Source organism: Chaetodon auriga, chromosome 6 (genome assembly GCF_051107435.1).
Source record: "Chaetodon auriga isolate fChaAug3 chromosome 6, fChaAug3.hap1, whole genome shotgun sequence".
Lineage (NCBI taxonomy): Eukaryota > Metazoa > Chordata > Actinopteri > Chaetodontiformes > Chaetodontidae > Chaetodon > Chaetodon auriga.
The window spans coordinates 21,104,973-21,124,551 of NC_135079.1; the positions used below are offsets into that span (position 1 = coordinate 21,104,973).

General features: G+C 41.2%; 1 protein-coding gene across 4 annotated transcripts in view; it reads right to left on the bottom strand.

The window, feature by feature from the left end:
• The window catches only part of LOC143322276 (polypeptide N-acetylgalactosaminyltransferase 18-like), a 148,240-nt gene that overhangs the window by 4,938 nt on the left and 123,723 nt on the right, over window positions 1–19,579 (bottom strand). For 2 of the 4 annotated variants that reach the window (XM_076733379.1, XM_076733377.1), the window contains exon 10: window positions 10,244–10,411. In XM_076733379.1, the coding sequence (XP_076589494.1) occupies window positions 10,244–10,411 (168 nt within the window). Of the gene's footprint in view, window positions 1–10,243; window positions 10,412–19,579 lie in introns of those variants that run through there. The other 2 variants (XM_076733378.1, XM_076733381.1) reach the window with 2 other exon arrangements.

Consider the following 19,579-nt stretch of genomic DNA (forward strand, 5'->3'; position numbering starts at 1 on the left):
AGGCCGCATTTAAGTGCACGACACTGCAATCTGAACAGCCAGTCAGAGTTCTCTGTATCCATGGTTTAACTGCCAATAACCTGGTTAGGTAAAGTTTGACGCTCTGGATCTGCAGCATACACCCTTCCAGCTGCTGGAGGAGTTGTAAAAATTATGAGCCAGTTTACAGCAAAGCTGCAGGCCTATCAGCTGTCAGGCATGGCCACTATATATTTGACTCTGTGTTTTGAATTTCACAGCCTGTAATCACAAATTAGAACCAGTTTAATACAGTGGACAGAGGGCAAGGGTCCACACTGCAGCAGTGGAGTGCTCTCCAGGTCCTACACGTGAGTAAGTGCCTCAGTCATCAAGTAAACCAAGAGAGAAGCCACGTGTGGAAGAATTGATTAATTCAGGCCGTCAGCGTCATGCGACCTTTAGAGCAGGCTCTTAATAATCATATCTGCACCACATAATGTTGTTGTTTTTAAAACATCTGTGTTAAATATATCATTTTAGTGATCAGATCAGACCGCCTCCGCACTGTTGGTGGAACTCTTGGTCCTTAAACATGCAATGATTTCTTGAACCACAACAGAGAAGTTGCAAGTTGGAAACCCAAAACAATGAGCAGAAAGATGCTAACATGCTCTGTAAAGCTGATGGTCCAGATAACTCTTTCATATAGAAGCAGTCATTTCATCCAGTGTAAACAGAAAATTATAGATTGTAGTCACTTAAAGGTTCTGTGGTGCCAGGACTTGGAATATGTTACCTTTTCACATTAAAGGTCAAATTATGGCTCATCACAATTAGTCTTACAATCATTGAAACAATCAACAAAACTAATCAGGTCAAGTATTTTGATTAATCATTTCAAAACACTAAAAACTGCATTGTTGTAAATTTACAGAGAAGCTAAGCTTTCTCTTGTTGTAATCCATTCTGTGTTCAATGTTTTGGTGATGGTGCTGATTTTATATTTTTGCCAATATAGCAGGCTGAAGTGAACTGAAGTGAGAGAGACAGAGAAGAGATGTTGTTGGAATACAAAATATGTGTGTGTGTATGTGTGTGTGTGTGTGTGTGTGTTTGTGTGGTATCTGTGTGTGCACACTGTATTTCTGAACACCGCTGCTTTGAATAAGAGGCTTGCCTTACTGTCATTTAATATGAGCCCCTACCTGTGTGTGTGTGTGTGTGTGTGTGTGTGTGTGTGTGTGTGTGTGTGTGTGTGCATCTTAGCTTCTTGAACAATAGGCTGGCACCCAAAGAAGCTCCTTAGTTATATGGCAAGACCAGTAATATGTTTTAATGAGCTTGAGCTCCAGCAGACAGGAGACTAAATCCATTTGTGTCAAACTGGCTGTGTGCTTCAGGAAGCCTGCTTTACTTTCAAATCAATATGCTTTACATCTCCCTCAATTACACAAGTGGACACACACGCACATGCACCCACACACACTCACACACACACACAGTAGAGGCATGAGAGGAGAACTGAATGTACCACTGAACATAGCGTTTCTACACATGCTCAGTCTTGCTGCTAACTCTACATTCTGTATGAGAATGGTTGGCTACACTACAAATTTGTACAATAAAAAGCAAGCCTGTGTACAACAGCTACACGGTCACATTCTCCTTGAGGCTTTCAGCTCACTGAAAAGATATCGATTCTCTGGGCTTGCTTGTCTGTGTGCACAGCTGCCACAGCGCAGAGCAGTTTGTCCACATATCGGTCGTGAGAGCGTGTGTAGGTGTGATCACTAGATAGAACAAACTGTCCACACTCGCACTTACAGCACGATCTCACACAAACACACGCGCGCGCAGAGGGAATCTCTGTGAGATTCACATATTGGATGTGCAACAGTTAACCTCTGTTTCTATCGATCGCAGGCCAATCAGTGAAATAGGAGACTGCGCCGGGTTAGGAACTGAGATAAATCCTATTGGATTTTTTAATGATCGACCTGGTGAATCCCGTTTACAAAGTTCAGATCTTCATAAAGAGCACTTTGATGTGAGACAGGTGTAATATGATGCCTCTCATAATCCAATTCAGAGAAGCATGAGAGAACCTCTTTATTAAGAAAGGAAAAGGTCGACAGAATGAGTTGAAACTGCCTGTTTATTATCGTTAAATATTGACTGCATTGTGGTCTGTTGTACATTTGTTAATGAGAGCTATTCTCTTAGTAATTCCCTCTCTGTGTTTTATGTCTTCTTTGTCTGCATCTATGAGTTCAACAAACCCTGCAAAAAAAGATGTAACCATGGGAAAATTCACCTGTGTTACATTATCTGAGCTCTGCACGACTGTCAGTGAGTCCCTCTCACCCCCCTCGTGTGTTGATCTAAGCTTCAAGTGACAAATACTTTCACCATAGAAACATAGTGCCACTAAAGTATAACCATTAAGAAATCAAAAAGATTCTGAAAAACCGATTCATGCCTTCATTTCAAGATGACTCGATTACTGTAACGCACTCTTTACTGACCTCCAGACAAAAAAAACACTGAGAGACTTCAGCTCACTGAAAACTCTGCTGCTCAGCTGTTAACCACAACCAAGAGCAGAGAGCACATTAGTCCAGTTTTAGCTGCTTTGCACTGACTTCCTGTGACATTCAGAGGTGATTTGAAGTTCTTCCACCTCACATACAAAGCTCTTAATGGACCAAGCTACATTGCTAACTCCCTCTTTTATTATTTTCCTTCAAGAACACTGTGATCATCTGCTGCTGGTCTGCTGGAGGTTTCCAGCAACAGCCAAAAGAAAAGTGGGGATGCAGCCTTTGTCCATTACGCGTCAAAGCTCCTCAACACACTACCTACAGATATCAGAGAAGCAGCTCGCTGGATGTTTTCAGAAGAAAGCTAAAAACTTATCTCCTCACTTTAGCCTTTCACTGGCTCTGACTTCCTGATACAACTTTAATGCTTTGCCTCGCACTTAAACCCTGCTGAATTTTTCACACTGTGAGATGATATGTGTAGGGTTACTAGACTTTAGGGTTATCATGAAGCACTCATTGAGTTATATGGGGCACCACCTCCGTTGATTAATTCATTGATTAATTCATGATTTAAGAGGAAAATTAAGTACATTAACTGAACATGTATATCTGAAAGCTGTAAACTCGGATTACAGTGACCTGATCTCTGATAGAGAGGACCACACAAATACAAAGACAGCAATAAATCAAGAGAGTTATTGAACTACCAAGTGATAAGAGTGAATGAGGAACACTTTAAGTTGAAGAACAATGTTTCAAGGATCACAAAATGAATGGAGGTGCTAACTGTTGATGGCTCCTCATCAATTCATAACTCCCATCTGCTGAGCTGTGTCAGACAGATCATGACGGTATGTCAGCTGGGTCACAGTCTCAAAAAAAAAACAACCCTTTCCCCCTCAAGACTTCTGAGGTTTTATTTCAGAATCGTGCATTCATTTGCTTTAACAAAGGAGGCAGTCATTCATTTAGCGGAGGAGATCCGTCTCTGCTCGAGGAAATGCTTCACTGCGAGACAACTTGAGCGTAGGTCTGCTAATCTGCCTGCATAAGAAGACACATTAAAGCTGCTCAGATGAATACTTTTTCAATAACAGTGGATCAAATGACTGCGTGAAAGGGGTTGCTCATAGTGACAAACTGACAGAGAAAGATCAACTCTATGGAGCCTTTTCACTTGTTTTTGTTTACCGTCTACGATTTTCCTGCTTGGAGTTACCCTTAAGGCTCTCATCAGCGTCATTTACAGCCAGGCAGCTGTTTCCAGTGAAAAAGTTCTAAAAACCCATTGTGCACTGCCTGCCCATCACCAAATGGCAGACAGACACAACTAGCAACTAGCTGGTGAACATAGCAGAGCATTCAGTTTAAGAGTCCCTCAGGAGCTGATGCAGAGTCAACAAGAGAGTGAATAGCAGACTTACATTTGTTAGGTGGACACAGCCATGACTCCATATGAATGCCAATGTGACTCTTGATCTGCTGGATGATGTGTGAATCACACATTTGCTTTATATGGTAAAAAGTGGGCAAAACAATCACTTTATGCAGGTTTAAAGACTGCTGCAGACCTGACTTTGTGTCTATTGTGAAAAGCTGTGTTAGAAGTCCATGCAGCGACGACCTTCATGGCCTGACTGCACTGCAGAAAATACACTGATCCGTCACGGTTCCACAGTTCTTGCTGTCAGAAACAGCATGCATTCTGCAGTGCTGGCGTTAATGTCTTCAGCTTTTACACTGCCTGCTGCAGTGGGCTGCTAATGGGACATTATAGCAGAGGGGACGGGTCATAGTGGACTTCGCTGATGGCTTTTACTGTATGTAGCACAGTAGAAGACCTTAAGGTCCATTAAAGTAATCACAATGATCTTTCTTACCTCCGTCACTGAAAACCAAGTCAATTGGCTTTCTGGTAGTGTTCGACCTCCTGACTGACTTCCAACAGATGTATTTAAAAGTCTGTGCTCTACCTCTCGGCTCCCTTGAGGAGTACAGCTCAGACTAAGTGCACAGAAGCTGAGCTAGAGCATTTACACATAGACACACACACATACACACACACACATCCTTGTTCCTGCAATCTTTCACACGTGCCCACATACACGTATGCACGCATATACACACAGACAAATATCTGGCATTTCTCCAGCACCTTGTCCTCAATTCAGCAGTCAGCCTGTCTGTCATTCTGCGGAGTGCAGCGTTGGACCACACTATTGATTCCCTGCTATTAAGGTGGGAACACAAGTTAATCAGTCGGTCAGACAGCCAGTCAGCCAGAAAACCATCAGACAGCCAGTCAGCAGGTTGGCCGGCAAGTCGGGCAATCTGTCAGCCAGGCGCTCAATCACCGAGTCATTCACCTCAGAGGATGTGGTGAGTGAAAGCGCTGCATGGAGACAAAGAGCGCAGAAGACTGGAGCGCTAGGAATAAAGCGCTTGTGCAAATGCAATTCATATCAAAGCTAAACTTGATGAGTTTTTCATGCTAAAATACACCCATTTCATCTCTACACAAGAGGGGCAACAACAATGAAACACCTCCGCTCCCTACAAACGGAGGCATCGCAGATTCCCTCTATTTACATAATTCAGCTCTGAGTAATATCTGTTCCTCCGTCTACAGATAATGACACCACTACAAAGCAAAGCTGTGGACCACACAAAGCTTTTCCCTAAAGAATCAATCACCTCTATTGGTATATACATTTTCAACACACATAATGAAGTGTCTGAGCCAGCATTACTGGGGACAGGCTCAACTGTGCCCTTTAGCGGCTTCTTAAGGGGGTCACGGCTTGATTCAATAGGAACATGAAGTACAATGTGGGAACAACACAGCTGTACACGGTTTGAAAGCAGTGAAATGATGTGAGAACTGATATTAGACATAATATAGACATGCTGTATATCTAATGTTGTGTAACGTAATGTTGTGTGGATGAAAATACGTGCCCATAATAAAATATTTGTGTTCTACAGGCTGTCATCTACAAACACAGGTGGGTGGGGAGTCGGCAAATGAAATAAAGCCCAGAGTCATCAGCCATTATTTAGGACAGAATTTGGATTGACTAACCTTTCAACATGTGTATTGCTGAAAAAAATCACGTGTATGACAACCATATTTCAACAAAATCTATATGATTATATGTACAGAGCAACAAATGACCTCACATGTAGTTGCACTCTATGCAAGTGTCCATAAATGAAACACTTGATACCTGTTGTGATGACTTTTCAGTCATGCTAACAAATGTCATGGCTTGTCTGTGCAGGAGGTGACTCTGCAGTGTTTTCTGGTCATTATAGCGACAGCACACATTTCCCATCATGCCACACCGCACTGAGTGGTTTATTCACTTTTGTTCCAAAATGCAAATGTTACTTTTTGTTCGTGTTTGTAACGTGTCTGTTCAGAACAGGCAGTACCTGTTGCAGCAAATGTAATATTACTGAAATCTTACCTTATTAATACAGTGGTACATTACTGTAACTTAACCCTAACACTGAACTGTGCATGCACGTGGCTCCTGGGACCACATGTTTGACTAAATATTTTCCTCCACAGATTTTTTGATTCACTTCTATGACGAATTAATACAGCAATGAATTACGCACACTGTGCTGTGTTCTGCTGCTTGACGTGAAAAGACAGCCTTGCAAAAGGTCTCTTACAAAAGGTAATTGTCAATCTGTAAGAAATCATGAGGCTGGAAAATATGAGGTTTATTCTGCAGAGAATGCACTTCTAAGATATTGAACTTCAATGATTTGACAAACTAGATGGCAAAACAGTTATGTACCTCCTAAATATTTAAACCCAGAAGGTTCTTTCACAGAACACCACGCGAGCAGAAAGTAATATTTCCAGGTCATAAATACGGCAATAACTGCAGTTAAAAGTTTCCAAAATGTTATTGACTTAAGCCACAGCCGTGTGTGCAGAGCGTAAAGAAAACATGAACTGGCAGCGTTCACAATCTCTTAGAAAGTAAGTTGCTCGTCTGGGAGCAGTTATAAATTACTGATTATAGTGAATTGAGCATGATGCAACATCAGTGAAACTATACCAAGTTTTCTCATAGTGTGACTAAAATATCATCTATCCTGCACTTCATATGAGTGATTATCTAAATGATAGATGGAAGAAACAGCAGTTGAGGAGTGCATGAAGCATGTCGGATTCATAATGTATTGTGCTCAGTACGAAGAGCTGCTGTTTCTCTTGATGCCTCAACTTTGATCGCGTCCACAAGCAAACTGTTCTCACTCAGCGAGCTCCACGAGCGCTCGTGCTCTTTGCTCTTGTGTTCCGTCGCGAATCTAATGAACCGATGCGCTCAGCATTTGCGAAATGAAACTTTTTATTGGGCTACCTCGAGTTAAGTGTTGTCCATCAAGGGACAAATAAAAGCAGACCAATAAAAAAAAAAAAAGGGACGTCAGAAAATCCACAGATGTCAGAAAAATACCATCTGCTATATGAGAAAAACACTAGCTGCTCTCAGGCAGATTTTTGTGAGGCAATTTCTTGCCTTCTCTCTTTCCTTCTTCCACTCTCCCTCTCTCTATTGATGGCTGTTCCCCAAGGGTCAGGCTCAGTTCAATATTGTAAAGGATCTGCTTATCAATAATTCACAAATACTGACTGACTGCTTCACATGAAACGCTGCCTCTCTCTGTCTCTTCTCTTGTTTGCTTCGCTCTTTTGCAGCGCCGCGTCTCTCCGACTCTTCCCCTTTCTTTACATTCCTCTGTTGTTCTGCCCTTTTAATCTCTCACCCTGCCTTTCTCCTCCTCTCATCTCTTTCTTCCTTCTCTCGTCTTATGTCTGTAACTCTACACCTTTCTTCTTTGTCTGCCTCCACCTGTGTGTTTCTTCTTTCTGCCTCCTTCCTCTCTCATCTCCATCTGTGCGTCAGCTCCTCAACCTACACTCATAATGGCCTTCCTACACGCATATCTTCAGTGCTGATGATGTTCATAAATGTAGATGCATGCACAAACACAAAACACAATCATTTGTGGTTAGTTAATCAGTAATACCTCTCTATTTGTAACAGTATCTACTGTTTTTGATCTGAAAATTATTGTTAAAACTATTATTTTGACCCATATTACCGATTTTGTGTTTGGATCATTTCAGTTGGTGTCTGGTTTGCAGCTGTCCTGCTCTAAGTGTCAGCAGCCCATTGCTCATAGTCTCTGTATTTCTGCTGCTGTGACTGAAATAAATACAATGAGTTCTTTGGCTTTAAATTCGTTTTGAAACCATCCTCAGTTAAATTTGAAAAACAGCCATAATTATCAGTAGGTTTGATGATAACAGGGTTAGTGGCTTGGTTAGCATGATAATGACTATATAGTACTAATACTAATAATCATGTAGTGAAGCACATGGTAAGACAATGCATGCACTGATGTCTGTTGTTTGTTCTGATGTGTACTTAGGTAGCTAGCATCCTGATTAGCATAAATCATATTTTGTATGACATTTCAACAATGGCTAGCATGAATCACTGGACCTCCATTCATAACGTTAACAGTGTCAGTATCTTTGATTATTTGCTTGGTTAAACAATATTGCACTTAATGTACCAGCACTGGTCGAGGACTCAAGACTTCACTCTGAATGGCTACAACATGTGAAATAGCATATGCACTGTGTATGTCTGTCCTGAACCAAACGGCAGATAAACAGTTCACAACTCGGTCTTAAATAGCATGGCATTGAGCAGCTAGAGAGAGTGAATGCTGGGCATACATTCATCGGATGGCCGGCAAAGAATAGCATCCAAATGACTGCTAACATTGGTCTGTGTCTGCTGCATGTGTAAATAAAGAACTTTTTCCTCACAAGTTCCTAACAAGCCATTCTAACTTTGTAAGGTAACAGCATGTCAATATCATGCTTTGAGCTTGTTCTGTTCCCTCCTGAACAGCAAAATAATTGGTTGATGCAGCTTTAAAAAATTCTAAGCTTTGCATCATAGTAGAGCGGTCGTCCACCGATCATGAGGTCGGTGGTTCGATCCCTGGCCTTGACAGTCCACATGCTAAAGTATCCTTGGGCAAGATACTGAACCCCAGAACTGCCCCTGTTGCTGTGCCATCAGTGTGTATGTACGTCGCTTTGGATATAAGCGTCTACCAAATGACTAATTGTAATTACATCATCATTACAGCTTTGTTAAAAGATTTCTTTTCTTGAGGTTCTTCACGTTTTCTTTCTAGATACCAATTCTGACACCTACAGTAGTATTGGCTGGGCCCAGATCACAGGTTTGCTCCTACACAATGATGGAATGAGCTCCTCACTGACACCAGGATAGAAAAAACTGCTCTGCCATCAAATAATAAAAAACCCCAAAACTCTTAAATCTCTTCTTGTTTCTAAATGTAGCACTTGAAGAAGTTCAGCATATATGATGAAGCTGGTGTACTTAAAGATTCCTGCAGGTTTTGGGTCGTATCCACACGGTTGAATGCACTTAAGTCGCTTTGGATAAGAGTTTCTGCTGAGTAAATGTAATGTATTTAATGGTGATCGTTGGTCTTGACTTTTGGCTATTATCTACCCTGCTTTTAATAAGGGTAGTGATGGCGCAGACACTGATTTGGTGTATCGCTGGTGATATGCTTATGCATCTCTAGCGATGGATGGAAAAAAGAAACAACAGTATAGGATGAGACAGGGTTCTACCCTAATTAATTCTTTTCACTGACAGAGAACCAGTATGAAGGAAGAAACATGATCAAATGTTGAACTTATCATATTTCATTTCACTTTTCTCCTCCCCTCTTAGATCGTTCACACATCAAACATCTCAACAGCTCTGTTAGAAAAGGTATTAGTTCAATCTCCGGCCTTGTTTGACTTCTCCACCAAACTTTATAAGAAAGAAAATGGGCTTCTCTTTTGAAAACCTCATGGGGAAGTGCCTAATGGGGTTCATCTCCTCTGACATAAGTTAAAAGTAAGATTTCTGATTCTGGCTGGTGCTAATTAGCAGCAGATTCCTCTGCCAGTGTGCCCAGTAGCTACAGATACTGAGGAAACTGGAAAGAAAGGTGAGGCATTGTTCTCTCAGGATGGTGGACGATGGGTGAGAGAGAGGGAGCATTTGAATGATAGTTAAATAAGCCTCTTACTCAGCCTGATGTCTGGGACAAAAACAGTATATACACACACCCACAGAGGAGCACAAATGCACACACAGACCAGAGATGCCTAGGGCATGAATACAGTAGTGTCTTCTTTATACTAATTATCCAGCTCCCTCTACTTATCTGTCACATTTTAAGACAACATTAAAAGTGTGAAGATTAAAAATAAGACAGAGGGTTGTTAAAAGTCAGAAACTGTGGATGTGTGAAAGCTCATTATCCAACCGAAGTAGATGGGCTTTTAAAATGCCTATCGCATAAAATAGCAGAAGAATGATCAATGCTCTAACAAAACCAAAAAGGGGACACAAAGTGGAGAGGAAGAGGCATGAATCCCACTCAACTGAATTGTGAAAATGCACCATAAAACCACGGAGCCTTCGTCCAGCTGACAAGAAACAGCAGGAAGTTACGGCTACATACGGAATGCCAATAAGAAAACCAGCAAGATCAAAGGTGCATCTGAGCAGGGAGCTGAAATGGATAAAACATGCGCACAGGTGGACTTTTTGTGCATCGTATACTTACGACACTTGTCTTCTGCTTTGAGAAAAAGGTTGGTTTACCTGAGTGAACGACCAGGTGAGCTTCATGTGTTTGGTAGCTGCATAGCTGCACTCCAGCAGCCTGGGTCTGCTGTTCACGTCCACCAGACACTTGTTGTCGTCATCGTCGATGGTCGGACTCAGAACTCCCAGGTGAAGCTGCTGGGAGCTGGTGTAGTAGACGTTCTGCTGGGAAACAGAAACAGGGCCTGAGGAGGGCAGATGAGCATGTTTGGTGGATGCTTACTTTCAGCCTTAATAGCTGTAAGTAATATTCCTTTCTCCTGAAAAACAGGTGTGTTTTTGAGAATTTATCTCTTTGTCCGCTTGCAGTTTTCAGTTCATACAGTGCTACTGAATTTTCTTTTACACTGCCATGCTTGTGACATTTGTAACATAGTGATACAGATGCACCTTTTTGGACAGATTTTTCAAACTCTTTCCTTTTTTTATGTGCTGAATCATAATTTTGTAATTGGTACTCGCCTTTTCATTTAATTTTTTTAATCGATTCAAACTTTTCTTCTATTCAATTTCACTTCACATCTATAGCACATTCATACCATCTATATATTCAGGCAGCGGCAGACCCAGGCTGTCTGAAGGTCAGTGGTGAAAAAATATAAAATAAAAAGCACCCTCAAAGTCATGATGCATTACAGTGAAGCAGTTTAAAACCCAGTTAAAAATTAAAATGATTTTACTATGTGACACATACTTAAAGTATGAGTCACATACTATTACACCTCTCGAACAGAAACACACAGGGAACTATGAACTGTTTAACCATTTGGAGGCATGTGTGGGCCAACTCATTTTCTATTATGTGGGGCAGCCTGTTTGTTTCTTCAGTTGTTTCGCATACAAAAGTAAAAAACATATATAGAAAATATAAAGACACGTGTGAAGGAGTGGCAGAAATCTGTAACGGCTTAACTTGAACGGTAAAGTTAAAAGGTAAAATCTATACATAATATCTTTTAATCTTAGCCTTTTGACTTTTTTTTCCAGTAACTATAACTGATTTTGGACCTCTGATTGTTTGTGCTGAAGATACATTTTTAGCTTCAACCTTCACCCGGACCACTACTCTGATCTTGGAACAGGAAAAGGAATGCTGAGGCAGGTGTGGATAAAGTTGAACAGATAGCCCAAAGAAGCAACACCAGACAGCAGCTTACACCTTGGATAAATGTAGATAAATAAACATCTTTGTTTTGACGGGCTAAAAGGATGTGAGGACTAACTGAGAGACGCGTTGAACTACACCAACCCAGTGATTCCACAATGAAATTCAAAAAGAAATCAACATATATAATAGGCAATAGACATAGATAGACCATGATAGACAATGTCATGGAACGGCAGAAGCTGAGACTGAGAAATCAAAACATATAATCATAAACTGTCCATATAAAACACCACGACCTTGCATTGAAAGGGCACATATAAAGTGTGACACAGTAATCTGCTGAAAAGCCATGGTTAGTGCATGTAAGGGAAAAAAGTAGTATATAAATAATTTCTAAAGAAAAGAACAAAAGACACAAGATATAAAAGCAAAGTAGTATCATACAAAGCAACAAAAGGAATCATTATAATAAAGGACCACAGAAATAACATCAAAAATACATGGAAAGTATTGAATGATGTTATTGAAAAATGAATGGGGAAAGCAGGTTATCCAACCTTTTTCTTCAGGAATAATATGACTGTTAACAAAAAGGATTTACTTGCAGATGAATTTAATGACTTTTTTGTGTTATGTTGGTGTTCCTAATTTAGCTAAGGCGTTTACAAGGACTGGGAGATGGTGTGGAAAGTAAAAGTACTAATGTGTTCATAAGGGGAACAGATGAAAAAGACATTTTGACATAATTAAACCATTCAATTGTAAAAAAAAACAAAAAAACAAAAAAAAACAAAAACAAAAAAAACAGTCTACAGACTAGAATGGTACTGATCTGACCATGATTAAAAATATTATCATGCACTGAACCCACTGACACATAGCTATGTAACTATACAACTCTCTCTCTCTCTCTCTCTCTCTCTATATATATATATATATATATATATATATATATATATATGTGTGTGTGTGTTTGTGTGTATGTATGTATGTATGAACCTATATATAACAGACATGAGTTCTCTCATTACAGACCTGTTTATTTGCTCTCACAGTTCTCTAAAATACTGAAGAAATATTCTAAAAAGGATTAGATGACTTAATCACAAATCAAACATAACGTTCTTTTTGAATGACAGTATGGTTTTGGAACCAGTATGACAACTTTGTTTGTGAAGTGAACAAAATCTCCTTTTTTGAAAGTGGGGAAGTTTTCTAATATCAAATGGTCTGCCTGGAGGCATGAAACACTAAATATCAAGACTGCTGCCAGCCATTCAAATGCAACTGGTTATGTATGATAACAGTGACCTGCAGCATTTCTGCACAGAGCGTTTTCAGTGCTTCCTGGCCAACATGCATGGCACTGGCAACATATTGAAGACCACATCCAAAATGTTTCAGAGGGAAAAGCTGACCACTGGAAAATGTAAAGATGAAGTCATGGCACCCATTGAGCAGTTCACACCTTTGCTTGGTGGTGAGGGCCACAGGACACACACTGTTTCTAGTGCAGATGCTGACAGCACAGACAAATTCACTCAGGGGGTTCATGTAAGAATTTGAAATTGGACATGACTTCCTCAAGTCATCAATCATTTTTTAGTTTTTGATCCTTCAACTTGGCGTCAGGAAAGGCAGGACCTCCACCGTTTTGGCAACACTGCAGCATGCATCATTCTTTAGAAATATGAGGCCACCTCGCAACTTGACAGAAACTCCACTGTGAGAGAATTGATGTGCTTAAAGCAAACAGGAAAAGGCTTGGCAGGATCCTCTGTGTATGACTTCCAAATAGCAAAAATAAGCAATCCAGATTACTATTCCAACATCAACAAGGTGGTTAAAATGCCTCTTCCACTGCCTTTGAGCAGAGCAGCACGTGAGAGGGGATTCTCACATCTCAACATCATAAAAACCAAGAACAGATCTCGCGTCTCTCAGCTCTGACGCACGTTCACCTGTCAAAGACGACCACAGAGACATTTGACCCTAGACCAGCTGTTGACCTGTACATGGAAACAGCTGATCTGAGAATCATCCAGGGACTTCACCATCTACCATGCAGGAAGCTGAAGAAGAGGACAGTGAGGAAGACCATGCTATGTATGGGGTGAGTGCCAAACACCATCGCCTAGTACTCAGCTGAGTACCTGACTAAAAAAAGCTATGTGCAGCCCTGTCTATTGCATATTCACTATCATTTTAAACTGTGTATATTCATTCAGTAAGTTCTAGAAATGCCATATGAGATGAATGAATCCACACTGAAGATTATGGAGAAAACTGAATGTGTTCAAGTGTTACAGGATTCTTTTATACAAGGTCTACATGGTCGAGTTTCTCTACTGGAAGGGCATCCGAGACGGCACTGCTGGTTTTCTTTTTGAACACGGGAGCACCAAGGGATGCGTTCAAGATCTCTCTTTCAGGAGAAGAACAAAAAAACAAACAAAGAAAGAACATATATACCACTGGCATAGAGAGTCAGACAACTAACCACCAAGTAACAAATAGAATGAATAAAAATAATTACAGGATTCATGAAGCATGTTGGATAAAATCTCTGAGAGGAAGAAATGAATGTAGGGGTATATCTATAGTTATTGGATCTTGTGCTGTAGTTACAAGTTTTACAGGAATAAAAATATGCTTTACAAATGAATATCAGTAACGTTTTTGTCATGATTGCCACCAAAATAAACAGAACCAAAACCAGATCCTCCTGCATTTTACAATAAAGCACCTTTGCAAATGCCAAGCTGCAGCTATATTCAGAGATTGTGGTCATTAGCAGCGTGGAGTACTGTAAGTAGGCTAATTTTTGAATGTTAAGTGGATTATTTTTTTTTACCCTACCTGCAAAATTTGCCAGGTCTCTAAACAACATTTTCACTTTTCATGTTATAAGAAATAAACAGGTCACCTGTAACTGATCTAATTAAGAAGAAAAACAGAGAGGAAGGAAATAGAGGCAAGTGATGAAGGAGGGAGAGGAGAGGTCAGGGGTGTTAAACTAGATCCTGGCTAAACAGCAGCTGAGGGAATTTTGCATACCTGAAAACAACAAAACACAAAACACAAGGACATGGTAATGAATGCAAATGTTGGCCCAGATTTGAAGTCTGCAAAATGTCTACTGAGGTAAATCAAACACACCTAATGTAGTTTAAAAACTGAAACCATCAACTGAGACGTGCACTTCCCCAAGTCTGATAGAGCAGCACAAGATGAGACAAAGAATCACAGACAAGCTGACGCGAGTAAAGCAAATGAGAAGGATCAAGGTCGACACGAAATCCAAACACGCGGGAACAGTTGAGAACGTAACGAAAGCGTAAAGCACAGAGACAGCACCGCTCAGAACAAACAGGGACGCCAGCTGTGAGCTCACACTCTCTGAGTGTGTGTGTGTGTGTGTGTCCGCTGATGAGTGTGTGGAAGCTCTGAGGAGGTAATTGATGTGAATAATGACCGTCTTGCAGGAACAGGACATTTCTAGACTGGAGCCATTATCAAACTGTGAACCAGGCACAGAGCTTTTAAGCTGCTGTTTAAAACACCCCAAGACAACAGCACAGATTGGTGTGTGTGTGTATGCACATGCATATGCGCACGAGGGTGTCGAGGATGTGCCGATGCTTCTGACTGAGGCTCAGCTGCCAACAGAGGGCTTAATGCTATCTCCTCTCCTCTAATAGAAGGATTAGCACAGTGCTGTGTTAGACAGATAGCAATCTCTCCTGGCACATGTGCACATTAACAAGTATGGACAGACGACAGCCTGTAAGCTCGGCTGGTTTCTGCTGTTTCATGTCTACCTTCAGCAGATGACATTTCGATCTGAGAAGAAACTTTAGATTAGTGTTCAAATCTGTCATTTCAAGTGCCATGTGACACATTTTTGATGTGAAGACGCAAAAGTTGTTTACTGTCGTTGTACAGAGCAGCACCACTGTTGTACACCGTACGGCCAATATTACATTTTGAGAGGAGTTTTCCGAGAGGGGAGCAGTTGGACTGTCAGCAGCAGCTTTTAGGTAAAACAAGACTCGGTGTTCAGTGGCCCCTCGGGGCAGTCATTACATCCTGAATACTATATATTGACAGCTTGCTAATTATAAAACCTTTAAAACAGGGATGTGCCCAGAAATTGAAGGGCGGTTGCTCCAACCTGGAGTAAAAAACCCTAATCCTGCTGCTTATGTGTTAGCCAGCTCCCAGGCTAAGACTGGTGCATGTGACAGCATAACATAATATTGCATGATGTGATACAAACATAAAAGGCTGTGCATTGTTTGGAAGCATATGTGGAGATTTTTATTCACATTGGTTATACTGTGCATCATTAAACCCCAAGCTCAAAAGACTCATCCAGAGCCCTCACACAATTTTTATGGCTCTGGGACAGCTCAGCCAAAGACTGCAAATTGGCTGTTGCTGGGGCACCTTTAGCCCGGCCTTGTGCACAGCCTTGTTTCAAAGATTCATCCTATGGGGCATATGAATGTGTGTCCGTGGCATTCTGCCCATTAGATTTTGAGATTTCTTCTGCACAAGTGAAACCGTTGGCCTGAGGGTGGTGTTAGTTGAAAGGTCAGAAGTTACCAAAATAGAGATGGTCATCCCATGAGACATGAGAGCATCAGTCATTTACATAAATGCCCCAGAAACACATGTTTATGTTCATGAGGCGAAGCCCTCTAGCGGCTGTAGTGATTGTGAGTCTTCTCCAGCAGGTGTAATGAAGGGAGCAGGGTGGTGGTGTTATAGGAGAAGGAGGTGGGGGTGGATGGATGGGTCAACAAAACCTTCAACTTTAACAGAGGAGACCACTGCTCATTAAGTCAGCACTGGTCTCTCTGAGCCAAGACTGTGGCTTTTTAAAGAGGCGATGCTGTCCTGTCACAGTACAAAAGGTACAAAAGATTTTTGACTCATCCAGTGACACTCGTCTAATAACAAGAGACACAATCAACAGGAAATTACAGCACACATTTAAAAGAAATCTTCCACAGATAATGACAAAGTTCAGCCATTTGTTTGCTCCTGGACATCTTCGCTATCTTTTGCTATCTGGATAGAAGCATGAAAATGGCAACACAATCTGACTGAGGCTTCTGGTGAGCTTATTACTGACAGCTAGGGATGGAGCGAGACAGGCTAATCACTGGTGTTTCCCTCAGCCATCTGCTGCAGTGGCGAGAAGACAACACACACACACACACACACACACACACATATATGTTGCGTTTTCACTTTGGGGAACCCCATAAATAACCTTCACTTTTTTGGGACATTACACAGACTTATATTCATTTCCTGGAGACTTACCCTTACCACTACATGCCTAACGCCGAAGTCTTCACCCTAAAATTACGATTTACATTATGGGGAGTCCCCACAATGTGACTGTGTAAACAGACACACACTCGGACACACGCACGAGCACACACAACAGCTGCAAAACTGCCTCAGTGCTTAATGAAGAGGCTCATACAGACGAGTGGAGCAGAAAGAGGTAGAAGAGGAGGGTTTAAGGGGGAGAGCAGACGATGAGGTTATCTCCAGGAAAGCTGTTATTTATAGACGCAGACAATGAACCAACTGAAAAAACTTTGTTGTTCCTACTACTATGCAGCACACACACACACACACACACACACACACACACACACACACACACACACACACACACACACACACACACACAGAGAGAGCACTCATGGTATCATACACTGATCAGATTGGTGCCAGTTTTAACAGGCTTACTGGCAAAGTCTTTCCAAAATGGACGGTGCAACACCACCTTAACACACAATCACACACAACCACCACCTTCTTTTGACTTTTGACTTCACTTGACTTTTTAACTGATAGGACACAAAAAGGGAGTGTAATTGGTATTTTGTCGGATCAAGTTTGCTCCTCTGCTGGCTCCACACAGGGATTCATGCTTTCACCCCAATTATTCATCCTCTACTCAAACATGTGTCAGAGCAGGTGTGAAAACAGGACCACTGGAAAGCCTGCAGATGACTCTGTTAGTGCAGGTTGGCTGCAGGACAATGACACCAGCCACGGCCCAGTCATCAACAACTTTTCGAGTGAGTGTGAAGAGCCCTATCTTCGACTGAACGTCTGAAACCAAGCCACACACACGGTGTCACATCCATTCAGGGTCAGACGGTGCAATGTGCGAAGTCTCACAGATATGTCGGGTAGAATTATTGACTCAAAACTGAACGTGGAAGCAAACTGTGAATCCGTGTGCAAAACAGGGCATCTGCAGTGTTTGAGGAAGCTGTCCTACATCCACATTAACCAAACCATGACGACCTTATTCTATCACGCCTTCCTAGAATATTGATGTTATCTTTCTCTTTGGTTACATGGTTCGGAAACCCATCTTTAAAGAACAGAAACTCTCTGAATCAAACTGTTAAATGGTCTAGCAGATTGATTGGTGAGTCACAGCCTGACCCGGCGTCCCTGAACACCAGACAGCTCGACTTTAAATGACGACTTCCTCCCTTTGCACAGTGAAACTCAGCGTCTTCCTTCCGGACAGAGGTTTAAAGTCCCAAGGTGCAGAACAAAGCAGTGTAAAAATAGCTTTGTCCTAGCCGCCATCATTGCACCGATCCTTTAGAAGCAATGTTTTAATATGTATTTATTTTTCTTTACCTGCATTTTACCTTTTTTATTCTACTTCCTTTTCTCTTTTACAGTCCTGAGTATCGGAGCACTGTGCACTTTTATCACATTTATCTATTGCATGTGTTGTTTGTATAATGTGTATCATGATGGATGCTGCTGTCAACAGCAAACCAAATCTACCTACGAGTACAAATAAAGTAACCTGAACGTGGACCTGCCTTTTAATGACCTGACTAATGACACAGCAGGCTCTTCTATATTCTATTTCTGTAGAAAGTAGAAGCTTGTTGGAAATTCACACCTTGGAAGGTGACTCTGTGAAGAAGTTGGCATTTGACCCCACAGGGAGGTTGTAAATGTTTTTTCTTTCCTGCTGATGAATCAGCGCCGACAAACACGTTCTCACAAATCAATTTTGTCAAAGGTTAAAGTTTTAGAGAGTCCAGTAATTGGATTTCTCTGGTAAACACACACACACACACACACACACACACACACACACACACACACACACACACACACACACACACACACATACTTATTTGTCAAAGGTTTTTTTAAAGTCCGGGTAATTGGTTAGCGTTTTCTTTGTATCATACCAACTCCCTGGTGAAATAACTCTATTTTAAATCATTAATACACAACCAACTTTTTCCACAATGACTAGTCAGATAAATCCCTCCTTCAGTCTCTTTAAAGTACGAGAAGTCACTGTTGGAGAAATGTTTTTTTTCTATTTCCCAAGTGGCAAGGTTGTTTTAAAGTTTAATCTTTGATTAAACTTGTTCTTCCACTTGGTTTCTCCTTATCCAGCCTTGTCAGGGCTTTTCTCAGCCTCGCACAAACATCAAATTCTGCTACAAGGTTTCCTGCAGCTTGTTTGTTTCTGCATAAACTTACCTACAAGTTCAATATCCTGGTCATTTCTGCGGTGTTGACACCCACAGGCCCACCCACACATACACACATGCGTGCCTGTGCACACACTCACACATTTCTATGACTATACTTGAACTCTTATTCACTACATTTAATCCATATATCTAATCTTTACAGCACGACATGTCTTGACCTTACACTCAAGTGCTAAAATAGCTTATAAAGAATTGAGGACTGGAGAGCGTGTCCTCATTTTGTGAGAGTCAAATAGGTCCTCACAAAGATAGAATAAAAATACCAGAATACATCTCTGTCTCTCACACACACACTCATGAATGCCGGCCTGGTAAATAGCCTCAAAGGTCTAATTTTCAGACTTTATTGATCCAGCCACAAACCAATCTTCTTAGCAAAGCGACACCAATATTGAGGCACACATCAGATTTCTATTACCTGCTTAGGTTCCATTGCAATTTCTCACTATTTTGTTGAATAAATATTGTCATCCACACCTCTTGCATTGGCCTGAAAGCTGGCCCTGATTCAACAGCCACTTTAATTTTCAAAAATGACCAAATGCGATGTGGAGATGTGTTTCCTGTTTATAGACACACAGGGTGTGTGTGCAGGCAAAGGGCTGAAAAACATATTGGTGCAATGTCATGGTAGCTTATTATCGACATTTT